Source organism: Pinus tabuliformis, chromosome 1_2 (genome assembly GCF_031772625.1).
Source record: "Pinus tabuliformis cultivar Carrire ecotype Pingquan chromosome 1_2, CPIR1, whole genome shotgun sequence".
NCBI lineage: Eukaryota > Viridiplantae > Streptophyta > Pinopsida > Pinales > Pinaceae > Pinus > Pinus tabuliformis.
The window spans coordinates 1,352,712,246-1,352,727,487 of record NC_142298.1 but is presented as its reverse complement, the minus strand read 5'-3'; the positions used below and the strand labels follow the sequence as shown (position 1 = coordinate 1,352,727,487).

The following is a 15,242-nucleotide window of genomic DNA, read 5'->3' as shown; positions in this document are numbered from 1 at the left end:
AGGCGAGCTTCCAATTTTTCCAAAAGAGATTTCCAAGAAGAGTGCTTTAAAGCAGAGTCCGTCATGGGAGCTCCTAGGTATTTGGAGGGAAGAGCAGCTATTGAAAAACCCAGGATTCGAGCAATAGATGCTTTGGTTGTAGCCGGGGTGTGAAAGAAGAAGATCTGGGATTTGGTCTTGTTAATGCTAGCCCCGGAGGCATTCGAAAAGTCTGACAGAATGGCTTGTAATTTGAGAGATTCTGAAACTGAGGGATGTCCAAAAAGCATGTTGTCATCTACAAATTGTTGGTGGGTGAAGACTGAAGAGTTGGGGAAGGAAAGACCTCTTAGATGCTGGGAATGAAGCGCTTCTTTGATGGAACGTCCCAGTCCTTCCGCCATTAAAACAAAGAGGAAAGGGGAGAGGGGATCACCTTGCCTGATGCCTCTGGAGGGGCGAAAAGGAGAGGAGGGGATCCCATTGATCAGAATGGAGAAGAAGGATGAGGAAATAAGACTCATGACCCATCTAACCCAGGGGGGAGAAGCCAAAGGCAATCAACATTTTGTGAATATAATTCCAGCTTAAACTATCCAAAGCTTTAGAAAGATCGATTTTTAGGAGCATACCTGCCTGTTTGAAATGCTTCAATGAGTGTATAATTTCATGAGTGAAGATGATTCCGTCCGTGATTTGTCTTCCTTCCACATAGCCAGATTGCTCAGGAGAAATAAGGAGAGGGAGCAGAGGTTTTAATCTAGAAGCAATTACTTTGAAGATGATTTTGTAAATGATGTTACATAGAGTAATGGGCCTGAATTTGTCCAGAGTCTGTGAGTGATCTTCCTTGGGGATGAGGGCTAGAAAGGTTGCATTTAGGGAAGGACGCAGCCATTTACTAGATTTGGATTCCTCCACGACTTGCTAGACCTCGACTTTGATAAGATCCCAAAATTTGTGAAAGAAATTCGAAGTAAAACCATCGGGGCCAGGCGCTTTTCCTTCTCTGAGATTTCAAATAGCGTCCTCCACTTCCTATAAAGAGATTGGCCTGAGGAGGAGCTGATTGTGATCTTCAGTGATGATTTTAGGAATATTCTTGGTTATTTTCTCAATGGCTTGCCGTCTATCAATCTGAGGTTCCTGATGTACCTCCTTGAAATGGGTAATGAACTCTTGTTCAATGTCCTCATGTTTTTCCAACCAATCCCCCTGCAGATTCTGAATATTGGTGATGTTGTTATGCATTCTTCTTTTGATGGTAGTGCGATGGAAGAACTTTGTGTTTCTTTCACCCTCCTTGAGCCATCTGATTCTTGATTTTTGCTTCCAAAGTATTTCTTCTTGCTTATCTCTTTCGGATAATTGTACTTGCAGGTGCTTTTCCAACTCTGAGGTTTCTTCAGACCGCCCTTCCATGATGATTCTCTGTTGTAGTTGTTTCATTTCTTGATCTAGTCCATGTTGAGCCTGAAAGATATTGCCAAAGGTATTTTGATTCCATTGCTTAATGTTGTTCTTGAGATTTTTGAGTTTTTGCTGGAACTGATACATTTTGGTACCATCTGGGGGTTTGTAGTTTTTCCAGACTGTCTGAATCAGATTGTTGAAATCTGGATGCAGCATCCAGAAAGACTCAAAGCGGAAAGGCCTTCGAGTGGCATTACTCGGCCACTGCCATTGAAGCGCAATAGGCCAATGATCTGAACCTGTGATTGGTAAGATCGAAGTTGTGAAGTCTCCACCTACATGGATTGCATTGTCCGAAAGCAGGAATCGATCCAATCTTGAAGCGATTTGATGTGCTCCTGTTCGTTTATTATTCCAAGTATATACACCATTGTTGGAAGCCATATCTATGAAACAGTTATCTTGAATGAAGTTTTTGAAATGCATGCTTTCATTGTCCAGTCTGGCCCTGCCCCCTCTTTTTTCCTCCAACCTTGTTATCATATTAAAGTCTCCTCCTGTAATCCAGATTGGATAAGTTCTTTCCGAGTTGATCAAAGCTAATGTGTTCAGAATGTCAATCTTGCTCATTGCTTCCTGGGGGAAGTAGACATTAGTTATATGACCATGAACATTTGTCCCTGTTATATGGAAGGTGGCTTGTATAAAATGCTTACTCGCATGAATATTATTAAGCGTGATGGCTCGTTCATCCCATATTATGGCCAGTCCTCCTGAAGCGCCAAAAGCATCCACTGTTGCTGCTTTGCTGCCCGACCACGCTTTTGCAAGTGTCTGGTCCAGGATTGTAGTGTTACATTTGGTTTCTTGTATGAAAAGGATTTGGGGTTTCTCCATTTGAATCATGTTTTTTATTGATCTGTATTTCCCAGGGCTGTTTAGCCCTCTTATATTCCATGAGATCAACTTCATGGTGCACTGCTAGGAAGGGGGTTGTAATACTTTGTAAGCTTGGAGTATCTTCCAGACTCTACCAACGTTTCCCCAATGCGGATAGTTCTATGTAGATCGGTTTTCCTACCTCTTTTTTTATTGTCTTTAATAGTATTTTTACCATCCCAATGACTCCCAGGCTGGATGCCTAAAGCTCTATGTTGCTGGGCTCCAGAGAGGATTACTTCTAGGCTTTCCAGTTGTTTCTCTGGGATTTTGTCGTATTCCTTTTTCTTACAGGCTAGCTCTAATCCCAATATATCCAGATCTCCAATATCAAAGCTTTCTGGCTCCTCTTCCATGTGCTGGATCCCACTTCTTTCTGCTACTGTTTCCACCACATTCATGATTTCCAGTTGCAGATTGTCAACCTCCATACCTTGAGTATTCTCTTTTAGTGAAAGACTTGGGCCAGCCAAGGTAGGTTCAGTGGATGGTGCGGATTTTTGGGAAATCTTAGATCTGGAAGGGGCGGAGAGCGGAGTCATCTTGGGGATATCCTTCGAATGGTCAGGGATTTCATGGATGTGCTGTTCTGTCTGATTCAAGATCTCAAAGTTGTTGCTCGTGGAAGGCATTGAGGTATTAGTTGCAGGCTTTTTAAGGCCAACTGGGGGTTTCTTGTGATTCTTTTTATGGTTGGTGACTTTGGTGAAGCCATCCGAGTCAGATTTAACAGCAGTGGAGGAGTTCGAGTCTTTCAGGTTTGAAGGGCAATCTCGAAAGAGATGGCCAAGGGCATGACATTTCCTACAATGGAATGGAACATGCTCATAATCTATTGATTGCATCCATTCAAAGTCATCATGGTAAAGACTTACCGCATCCGAAAGAACTTTGCTGAGATGCATTTAAACACATATTCGGGCATAAGAGGTGTATCGCCTGAGTTTCGTCTCCTCTGCGATTTTTATGAACTCCCCTAAGCCATTCCCTATTTCTTGCAGTGAATCCTCATCCCAATACTCCAAAGGGAATAGAGGCGAATCCACACTGGTGCCCAACTTAAATCTTCTTTCTCAGGATTTACTGCGCGATCCAATCTCTCATATATAAACCCGCAACATTGAAGAAATACGGTCCTCCATCGAGGACTCTGTTTCAGTCTTCTATGCAATTGAAAATCGTTGTAAAGAATCCTTTAGGCCCTAGCTGTAGGGTAATGTGCCCTATTGGTTTCCATTTAGCCGCTATCTACCCATGCAGCGCTTTCTCTGTGGGCCAAAAGCCTATGAATTTTCCAATCAGCGCATGGTCCTTCATGTACTGGATCTAATTATTTATCCGATGGCTTAGGAGTTCAATCTTTTGTCTTTCAGCCACTACAGGCTTACATGTGGCCGATGTCGCTTTGGGTGCGTCATGCTTGTTCTTGTTGTCAGGCAGAGTGTTTGGATTTGGTTCAACATCGGCCTGGTAATCTTCCCTGACATCTTCATCAGTATTAGGGGGAGGCGCCCTATCCTCCCCCTGAGGGGAATCCATCGATTGTGAACTGTGCCTTTGTTGCGTTGCGTGGTGTCCCCAGAGCTGGACGGAAGCAGGAAAACGAGATCTGATCAAGTCTGTCGTTCGCAGGTCTGACTCAAACCCTAGAAGTCCATGATCGCCAGTGCCCTCTCATCAAAATAACCTATTTCCTCAAAACTTTGACTTATTATTATTTTTTTATTTTATTTTATTTTTTCAAATTTTTTTTTTAATTTTATTTTATTTTATTATTTTTTTAGCTATTTTTTAATTTTTTAATTTTATTTTTTATTATTTATATCTTTTATTTTTTTATTGTTTTTATTTTTGAATCCTCGATCTTAGCCTTTGGAAAAATCACCTAGGACCTAGGACTTATGAGGGGGTAAAACATTTTCTAACCCTCAAGACACTTTACATCATGACTTTTACAATTTTACATCTGAAGGGGGAAAACCCATTTGTCATAGACCCTCATAGACCACCCCGTTCTGTGACACAAATATAATCTAGCAAATCAAGTAATTTGTAATAACCTAACCAAATAGTTAGAATTATTTCTTAATTACTTTTACATAGACTCGAAGCACACTAGGATTCCCCTAAGATTCTAATGACAATTCATTTCGGCTTTGGGGTTAGGCTGAAGGAAAACTCTGCCGAACATGGATCGGTGAGACAAAAAACCTTCCGGAACGTAGATTATCACTAGAAAATTAGGTTTGCCTAGGTAGTTTACATACATGACTCAGATCTGCTAAGATTATTTACAATTTACACATGCAGACTGGGTTTACAACATAACATGATCGCGCTAATGATGACAATCGAATGGCACGGACACGTCGATCAAGCGCTATCCCTTTTGCGAAAAAGGGGGTGTACTGCTATGGGTAGTTGACAAGTGGTGGTCAACAGGAGGTAACCTCAAACCACTTAGGTTCAGTAGCTAGCCCTACTAAACCAAAGAGGGCTCTCTCTATGGTCACAACCAAGGATTTGACTAGAATGGGAAAAAGATATTAGGCTAGGTATGTTCAACTCTAGGGTTTTGAAATTTTGGATTTTGCTAGATCAGGAGGGAAAATCAGGGAACCAGGTCAAAAGATCAAAGGTTTTAGTCGCAAGAGATACAGAGGAGCAGAGTAGGTATGCCTTTGTGATACTTTAAGAGTTGGTCGATGCAGTGTAGGGTGGAAAAGCAAAAATTCAAAATGAGCATGGCAAGCATGAATTCATTTATCAGAAAACTAAGTACACAAAATGATATTCCTAACCAAAACAAAGCTTAATTAAAAGAATTTTGTTTAAAACCTCTTAGGAAAATCACTAAAGAAGGAAGATATGGAAAAGAGACTTGTATATCATTCATATAAAACTATAACAGAGAGAAAACATTATCACAAACTCACAACACAAGAATTCCTAAATAATAGTTGCAATTGTCCTTTGATTTCCTGTAAAAGATGATAAGTACAAGCTCCAAGCCTTTCACTCACTGATGTCCAACCCCTAATACTTCGAAATTTGAAGTATTTATACAATGGTTTATAGAAAAATATCTTGAAACAAATTTCAAGATTTGTTACAAAAATTCATGAAAATAGATCAAAACTACTAAAAATATCATTTGGCTGAGCTCTGGTGTTGTTCTGGGCATTTTGGTGTAACTGCATCCTCGAATAGACATTTCTGTTAAACCTGATCACTGATGAGCAGCGTTGCTTCTCTTTTCGCTGCATTTTGTTTTGATGACTGTAGCTGCTGAAAACGTGATGTTGTTCTCTGTTCTTTCGCTGCTGTATTTTCTGTTAAAAGCAAGCCAGGGGGAACAATTCTTCCTCTATCGTTGATCTAGGTTGTTTTATCCAGTCTGATTAGATCAGGGTCGTTGATCTGGGCCGATTATAAATCGCAATCACAATAGGGAGAGGAGCTCTTAACACTAATTTTTCCCTATTTTACAAAAAGGAGGACCTAAAAGTTTAAAACCCGAAATATATAAAATATTGCATCCGTCGGGCTTATCGCAATCGCATCCAGGACAAAGGACTTTTACACTGTTCCATAATGCTTTGGAGACGGATCGAACCCGATACTTCATTAAGAACAACTTTATAATTCATCGCATCTGTCTAGGGCTTTCTATATCACAATCACAGTACAAAGGGGAAAAATCCATATTACATAGTAATTTTACATTAAATGGATCTAAAATACCCTTTCAATCCATTATAAAAAATATCGCAATTTGTCGGGCTTTCCACATCGCAATAGCAACCAGGGAGGGGTACATGAGAGTGGGAACATAAATTTAGTGCGATCACCGGGGGTCAGGACCTATCGCAATTGGGAGTCGAGACCTATCGTCGAGGCCGGGACTTATCGCAAGGGTCGGGATCTATTGCAAGGGTCAGGATTTATCAGTGCGGGGTTTATCGACACGGGGTTATCGGTGCAAGGTTTTATTGCGAGATGCGGGATGTCGTTGCAGGACTTAATGGCAGGACTTATGGGCGAGCGGGGTCGATTGTGGGATAGGCCCGATGGCGGGATGCGGGATGCAGGATATCGCAATCAGGAAGGGGACTTATCGCCGAGGAAAGAACTATGCGGGGGGGACGGGACTCATAGTCGGGGCTAGGCCGATTGCGAAATAGGACCGATTGTGGGATCTTGCAATCACAATCAGGAAGGGGTGTGGAGCGCTCTTTATTGTTTCATATAATATATGTCGCTTACGGGCTCTAACCTTTAAAGAGATTTCAATATAGTTTAATGTGTGCAGCTAGAGTTGATGTATCAAACGGAATTTCGGATAGAGTTTTGGAATTAATATGGAGTATGAATGTTTCCAAGGGGGGAAATGGGTTTTAAAGGGAATGAGGGGATTTATGACGAAAGTTTTGAGGGGGTATATGGAGTATGAAAGAGGATGTTGAAACAAGCTGAAATCTCCTTGAACAGTTTTCCCTATTACTACTCCCATGATGATGACATAAAGCGATGACATGACCCCTATATGATTCATTGATAATATGACCAAGACACTTTTTATTAACAAAGAGTGATGACAAGACCATGATGGCATTAATTGACCTTGAGAATGGAGAGGGTAGTAGTGACCTAGAACTAACCAATAATAAAATTTTATTTGAAAATATAACAATTTAACCTAACAAGCCTATCAACAACTTTGAAAGAGTACATTTGATCACTGGTGACTAGCAGGACTGACAAACACTAACATTGGCTCCAGTTGGGGATGGCAGCTCCTTTAGGAGGTGTCAAGAACACCGTAGACCAAGTAGCCTGATCCATTGGGCATGGAGTCAAAAACAAAAAGACCAAACTCAAAACTGAAAACTGACCGACAAACTGAATTGACTTAACTCTAAAACTGACTACTGACTGAACTTACTTATGGCAGCAGACCATCGAGATCTTAGGGCCTTCACTTCGGGCTTCAAATCTTGATGATAACCACCCACCTGCTGAAGATATATATATAATCATGTGAAATGATCCCTTCAATGTAACCAATCAAGCAAATGGCTACTTACTTGAATCTTGCTCGCACTTTCCTTGAGCACGCTGAAAAAACAAAAGATTGGCCACTCCAAGTGTCCACTGAACATGTGTTCATGATCCAAAAATATAAGAAAATTCTTCCTAGATGATTGAAGCAAATTAGCAAAAGGATCCTGAAACTTGTGAATGACTACCTTTTCTTGATGATCAACAACAAGACAAGAATCTTCTTCCTTTTTAGACATTGGTTGTTTTATAAAATGAAGTTTGTCATTCTCAAGCGAAATAGATGTAGACTGTAATTTTTTGGATGAACTCTGTAACGAGACTCTTGCTGAACAAAACAATGAAACTAATTGTCTGATCAAGTTTTTTCATCTCTGTTTTTGTCATAATTAGCTAATGGAGGACTTTGATCACAGATATCATCCAAAACATCAGCTATTGGATCATGGAGAACTTGAGAGGACTGCTGCAACTTGTCATACATTGGTTGCAATGAGAATACATGATTTTCTATAAGCTCTTCATTCTTTGCTTCAGAGATATTATCAAAAAAAAAAAAACTAAAATGAATCAAAACTTAATGGTACAGAATTATCCTACATCAATTCATAATATGCTTCAGATTCTAAACTTACACCTGTAATTTGAAACTCAATAAATCAGTGGCTGGGATTATGGAGCGAAAGAAGCTTCCATATCATAAGTGACATCCTCCACTGATTCATGAGAAGGTTGCCCATTTATGTTGTTGATAACTCGCTTATCTGCTTGCTTATAGTTTTCTCTTATTTTTTCAAAAGAGGAGAAACAGAAGGGTAAGGAGTCTTGATCAAGAAGTTCATTATCTTATTCGTGCTCAATATCACAACTAAAAGATTGTTGATTTCTATGTTGGAAACACTGAGAGGGGGGGTGAATCAGTATTTCTTTTTCCCACTATTGTTTTACTAGTTAAAACATATATATTCAGAACACAATATGAACAGCAAGAATAAATGCTTTTATTAATATAACTGTGCAGTAAAATAAATACAATATATAGATGGTCACAATCGGTTGCCAAGCTCCAACTTGGACTTTGGTGAGGCTCCAACCTCCAGAGCACCAACTCTATTTTCCCAAGACACCAATCTTGGACTTAAGAGCACCAACTCCCAAGGACTTCAATCCTTCCTGCTTTTGAGGCACTAACCCCAAGGACTCCAATCCAATCTCACTTCTGAGGCACCAGCCTCAAGGACTCCCATCCTTCTCACTTTTAAGGCTCCAACCCCAAGGACTCCAATCCTTCTGCTCTCAGAACTCTTCTCTGCTGAGTTCTATCTATTTACAGCTTCACTGTAGTCTCCAAACTACAGTATCAATGACAACCATGTCTTCTTATGGATGAGTCTTCACAGCTCTGCACACTGCCCACACATAGTCTCCAATAGCCTTTTCAGTTGTTGCTGCCTCTATAACCTCCGCTGCTTCTACAGCCTCTACAGCCTCTGCTGCTTTTACTACCTCACACTCTGGTTCTTCACCCCCACAGCAGCTCCAACAGTGTTCAACAGCCGCAGCAGTGTTCACTAGCAAATTCAAACAATGCTCCACCACCTCTGCTGCTTCTGCTACGTCATATTCTGGTTTGTTTGCAACAACCATCACACACATGCAGTCCTCTGTTTACTGTTTTATGCATACTTGTCTTTGTCCATTCGTTTCCTCTTTCTCGTTGGCTCTTCGGCTTCCTTCTCGCCTGCTTCAGCTTCCTCACTTGTTGGCTTGTTTGTCACTGTAGCTTCCTCTGTCCATTCGTTTTCACAGGACACGTTGAATCAATGAGCAAGGATCGAGTCATCCGTAGAGAACACAAGTTCAAAAACTTGTAACAGCGCTGCTTTGCCAATGATTGTGGGCATACACAGGGATGGCATTTTTTAACGGACAGCCACGTCCTTATCATAATCATAATCGCCATGATTTGGTCTCCCGCACTATCGGGACTGTTCCTCACAGTATTTTCGCCTCCACACTTAAGAATCAGAGCCACCCTTTTTATCGCCGCTTTTATGTCTATCGGAAGCCACCGCCCAACCGTGTCCACACATACAATCAACACAAGCATTTCAATATATGTCTTAAGGCTTAAACCCACAGCCACATATAATATATGGGAAACATTATAAAACCCCTTTATAAAGATTTCGGTCACATATACATTACTACACAGGAACCCATGTAATTCCGCTCAATATGAACATTCGCAGATTTCAAATCTTATCCGCCCACCTTTATAATTATCGACAGGTCCGGATTTCGGCGATCCCAATTAATCCCTTAACTCCTACCTCCGACGCCCTTGCGGACCCGATATGCCGATTACATCCCTTCCTAAAATGACTTCGGGTCCGGGATGTCGGGGTTATCGCGGCCTCTTGCGATGCGATAGTTTTGCGGACCCGACGGCCCTCTATACTCTGCTTCTTAATGATTTCGGGTCCGACTTTTCGGCAGGTTCGCATCGGCAGTTTTGTAATACAAAGGGTCTGCGGACCCGACGCTCCTTTAGGTTCTGTTTTATAATATTCCGGCTCCAATTATCGGCGATGTCACATATTGCTTCCTCCGAAATGATACAAGTCCTCCGCAGACCCGATATGCTTTCTATTTTGCTTGATAAGAGTTTCGGCTCCGGGTCCTACGGCGATTTCGCTGATCGCTACCTCCGAAATGATACAAGTCCTCCGCGGACCTGATATGCTTTCATGACCCGTTCTATAATGATTTCGGGTTCGGATGATTTCGGCGATTTCGTTAATCGCTGCTCCGATGTGATACAAGGCCTCCGCGGACCCGATGTTCCTTAAACTTGGCTTCATAATAATTTCGGCTCCGAACAGTCGGAGCTTACACTTAACAGTCCCAAAGGCCTTTGCGGACCCGATATTACTTTATGCTCCCCTTTATAATGGTTCGGCTCCGGTCTGTCGAAGCATACACTTCGGTGATTGCGAAAGGCTCCACTCCTACGATGTGATATTGATTTCGGACCCGAAATCCTTATCCGCTGCACTTCATAATACTTCGGCTCCGGGATTTCGGAGCATACACTTCGGCGGTTCCGAAAGGCTCCACTCCTCCGATACGATATTGGTTTTGGACCCGATATGGGTCTGGACCAATCTGAATAAGAATTCACGTCCGGCCAATGTTTCGTTTAATGGAGCATATATCTGGCATATATATATGCTCTGTTCCATTTGCTCTATTTGCTCCTGTAGCTTCGCTAACTCTGTCTGCTCCATTGCTCCTCTTCTTTGGCATATATGTATGGTCTATAAGTATGGCTCCGATAGCTCCTCCGATGGCTCCTCTTTCTCCTGTAGCTCCTCTGATGGCTCTGTGTGCACCTCCTCTTTGGCATATACCGATGGCTCTATATATATTGCTCCTCTTGGCTCCTCTTGCTCCATCTGCTCCTCTCGGTCCATTTGCTCCGATATGCCTGTTTTACAGGCAGCGTTCCTCTTGCTTTGACATGGCTCTCCGATGGCTTGGTGGCTCTGTCTGCTCCTCTCGTCTCCATCTACTCCTCTTGGCTTGGCAGTGTCTTTCAAAGACCACCTCCTTGCATATATGTCTGTTTCCGCATATATATAAGATATATATATATATATGGCTCGGCTATCCTAATGGCTTTTGCTCCTGTCTCTTCATGAATCTGCTCTGCATCCCCTTGGCTTCATGTCATCCTCTAGTATCCAGAATATTGCCATATTGACATCAATGACAACCTAGTTCAACAATCTCCCCCTTTGTTATTGATGGCAATATTCTTCTTCTCTCCCCCTTTGACATCAATGGCAAAGGAGTGCTCTGGGACTCCCCCTATCAAACTGCTTCTGTTCTTCATGAATGGTAGATCTTCATGGGTCTGTGACTCCCCCCGTCATAGTGCTCTTCTTCTTCAAGATAGAAGGATTGATGCTTTATCATCTTCATGTCTCAGAACTGCTTTATCATGGCTTCAACAATGCTTCAGGATGCTCTACTTTAATGCTTTCATTCAGATTGCAAATGGCCATACACAGGTGTCCAAGTCTAGGCTTTCATGCATAAACCTCTGTGATAACAGCACCATGTATGTTTGCCCTATTTCTTTAACAACAGCCCAAAGAATGGTTACAGGATCATATGCTTCAATGGAGTGCTTCTGAAACATGATAGGCTCCCCCTAACTGTATGCATCATCTCCTCTTGGCAGAGTCTTCTTATAAAATGCTTAGATTGTCAGAATTTAGGCCAATGATACATGTTGTTGGCTGAAGAACTCAAGGGACTTTCAGATTGTATTTCCTTCCTTCTCCATACTTGTGTAACTTTCTTCTTTTGCATGGTTCTAGCTTGTGTAAGAGCCCATGTTAAGTTACAATCTCGTGCCATATGACCAATGTTATGACACTTGAGGCATTCTACATTGTACATGAATAAGAATTCATGGTTTCTTCTTGCAAAATTGTTTCTTGGAGGTTGTCGGAGGCTATAACATCTATCTCTATGAGATGGTTGGGGACCACAACATCTATCTTTATGATATACTTTACAGTCTTTTGCCATATGACCAAAGTTTGATCAGGAATAACAATAACCAAAAAATGAACTTTGGTACCTAGGAGATGGAGGTTTCTTTGGTGTACTTCTGAAGCCTTGCTGCCTTGAGCTCCTTTGATGATAACCATTGCCTCTCGCATCTTTGTTATCATCTATATTTCTTCTTGGAGCGGGTTTTCTTCTTGGAGCAGAATTTCTTCTTGGAGCAAGATTTGTTCTATTGTAGCCTTGATTTTTCTCCTTGCCTTTGTTGGAACTGGGAGCATCACTATTTCTTTCTAGCTTCTTCACATCTCTTTTGTTTGAAGCATTTTCATTCTTGTTTGAGGATTCACCTACATATCCGAGACCTGATTTATCAGATGGACATCTGTGATAGCTGAGCATGTCATCCAAGGCCTGAGAGCTCTTCATGATTTTGTTCATCCCTTCAACCTGTTAGGATATTCCGACACATAGGAAATAGTTAAGTTCAACTTGGTCTAGTATAGAGTTAGGTATAGAGTTAGGTAGAGTGTGTTTCTTTACCGTTGTACATTTTGTAACTTACAATCCGACGGTCACGATATGTAGTGATCCGACGATTCACTCTCTCCTCGGTATTACCGACACTTGATCCGTGGCTTGACACCCGATTGGTCCATGAGTTTTATTTAAAGCGCATGGAGGGTCATTGTTCGGGTAATCCGTGCATGAGAGAAGCTTATGTAAATTTTCATTCTTTGATTAATAAATTGCCTGTAGTAGCCACGTTGGCGCAGGCCGTGGACTGTTTCCCTCTTTGAGGGTTTTAACCACGTCAAAAATACTGGTGTATTGATCTGTGATCTGGTTGTGAGCGGTGTCCTTTTGGTGTTCTTTCTAAGGAACTTACCCTGTAAATTCCTACATGGTATCGGAGCTATTTGAGGGCCGCGTCCGTTGGTGATCGAAATCTGAAGCCGGTAGAACTGCATGCGGCTGTTGTTTCCCAGATCTACTGTTTCTGACTGCTTTCGGGCCGAGAGGACTGCTCTGTTGTGTTCGGAGCATCTGTTTCAGTGAGGAACTCCTTTCGTTTCACGCGACAAGGTTTCCGGTAGCCCTATCTGCGTCATTTTTAAGATCTGGAGGTATACAGTGTCTATCTGCAGTTTACTGTTATTTTCTCTCTGGTTATTTCGGTTTCTGTTTATTTAGCTTTTTTTAATTACCGGATCTATACCTTTCATTTCTGCGTATGCTCTTTGCCCTGCGACTCTGTGCGATCTGGGCAAATCAGAAACAGAAAGGAAGTTTTTTTTTCTCATGCGTATGCTCTTTTCCCTGCACCTTAGGGTGATCTCGAAAAATCAGAAACATTGAGAAAAATATTTAGTTTCCGGCCTGTTGTCGCGCGGATTGACACGACAACGCTCAGACCGGGGGCTGTCACTCTGGTCCCCGGTCTCTCCGTTTAAGCCTGTCTCCTACGGCTAAGGGGGGTAGACCCTAGGGAAAGACGAAGGCCAACTGCCAAACAGCTGGGCTGGGAGACGAAATGCACTATGGTGATTTTATTAATTTGATAGATCAGTGCCTTAAGAGATTTGGTGCTTAAATGATTGCTAACTGGACGATATAAGAATATGAACCACAGGCAGCAATCACTCACATAAAAAAAAAGAGAACAATGCTTTAAATATCCAGTAAAACACAATGCTCATCAAATAACGATATCCAGCAACTTAAAAGAAATAAATTTGCTTCAAGCAACAGAGAAACCAGATATCAATTTCATGCTCAGATCTCAGCGTGAAAGATACAGCATAAATAAAAGACTGAACTGGCAAAAAAAAAAAAAAAAAACTAAAATCTAGAAATCTAATTAAATCCTAATCTGACAAAAGAAATTTTTTTTTTTTTTTTTTTTTTAATGTTTTAAAAAAAAAAAAAAAAAAAAAAAAAAATTGGAAATTTTCTTTGGTCAGTTTCAGCCCTTTTTATGCATGCTGTATCTTTCACGCTGAGATTTGAGCACGAAATTGATATCTGGTTTCCCTGTTGTTTGAAGCAATTTATTTCTTTTAATTCACTGGATATCGTTGTTTGAAGAGCGTTGTGGTTTTACTGACTATTTAAAGCATTGCTCTCCTTTCCTGATGATTGCTGGTCGTGGTTCATGTTCTTCGATCATCTAGCTAGTAATCATTTAGATCTTTTAAGGCACTGGTCTGCAATTTATCAAATCCATCGAGCCCTTTTATCATCGTATCTCGTGTCTCCCAATCAACTGGTCGACAGTTGGTCTCATCACCCCATAGGGTCTACCCCCCTTAGCCGCGGGAGACAGGCTTAAACGGAGGGATCGGGGATCAGAGTGACAGCCCCCGATCCGAGCGTTGTCGTGCCAATCTGCGCGACAACACGGCCAAAGCTAACTTTGAGCCGCAAGGTTCATTTTTGAAAATATCTAGTGTTTTGGCTAAAGCTAACTTCGAGCCATAAGGTTCGTTTTCTTTGCATGTCCGTGTTGGGTTTTGTGTTTTGTGTTTTGTAGGGAAAAAGAGCTTTCTCAAGGCAAGCACACAAACCAAGGCCCCCCCCCTCTCTCTCTCTCTCTCTCTCTCAAATTTTTTGTATAGATCAATTGGTTCAAAGCTATTTTAAAAGAGTAGAGGTCTTGGGTTCAAGTCTCCATTTTGTGGGGGCGGATTTTTTTTCATTCCCGCACATTCGCGCACTTTGCCGGCAACTTCAACAATTTTTTTTTCAAAAAACCATAACTTCTTCATTCGGAAGCCTTTTTCAGAGTCGTTTTTTTTAAAACCGCCTAATTTTTCGAGATCTATCCATTGGAACACTTACTTTCAGCATCTTCAGCTTCAGGTTTTTAAAAAAAAAAAATGGAAAGTCCATGCCAAGTCATTCTTGACAGCACTAACTACTTCCAATGGATATCCTACATGGAAGATTTACTTAGAAGTAAAGGTCTCTACAGAATAGCCACAGACCAAGAGAAGAAACCAAAAGATGAAGGCAATGCTGCAAAATGGGAAAATAGACAAGATCAAGCACGTGGTTTGATAGGGATGTCTATTTCTCATGATCTTAGATTCCATATTGCAGAACTTGAGACTCCTCATGAAGCATTAGAACAAATCACTAAAGTTTTTGGGATTAAAAATGAAATTAGAGCCCATCAACTTGAAAATGAGTTGCTTACATTGGATCCTAATAATTTTTCTTGCATTGAAGATTTCTTGTCCAAATTCAAGACCCTTAGATATCTCTTG

At 41.3% G+C, this 15,242-nt stretch overlaps 1 protein-coding gene across 1 annotated transcript; it reads right to left on the bottom strand.

Moving 5' to 3' along the window:
• Window positions 1-1,017: 1,017 nt before the first annotated feature.
• Window positions 1,018-1,836, bottom strand: LOC149211251 (uncharacterized). The gene has a single exon (XM_089399230.1). It carries the CDS (start codon window positions 1,834-1,836, stop codon window positions 1,018-1,020), a length of 819 nt encoding a protein of 272 aa, XP_089255356.1.
• Between the last annotated feature and the right edge of the window lie 13,406 nt (window positions 1,837-15,242).

Excerpts from the sequence above, each read along its gene's own strand:
- LOC149211251 (XM_089399230.1), bottom strand. The coding sequence starts at position 1,836 with ATGGCTTCCAACAATGGTGTATATACTTGGAATAATAAACGAACAGGA.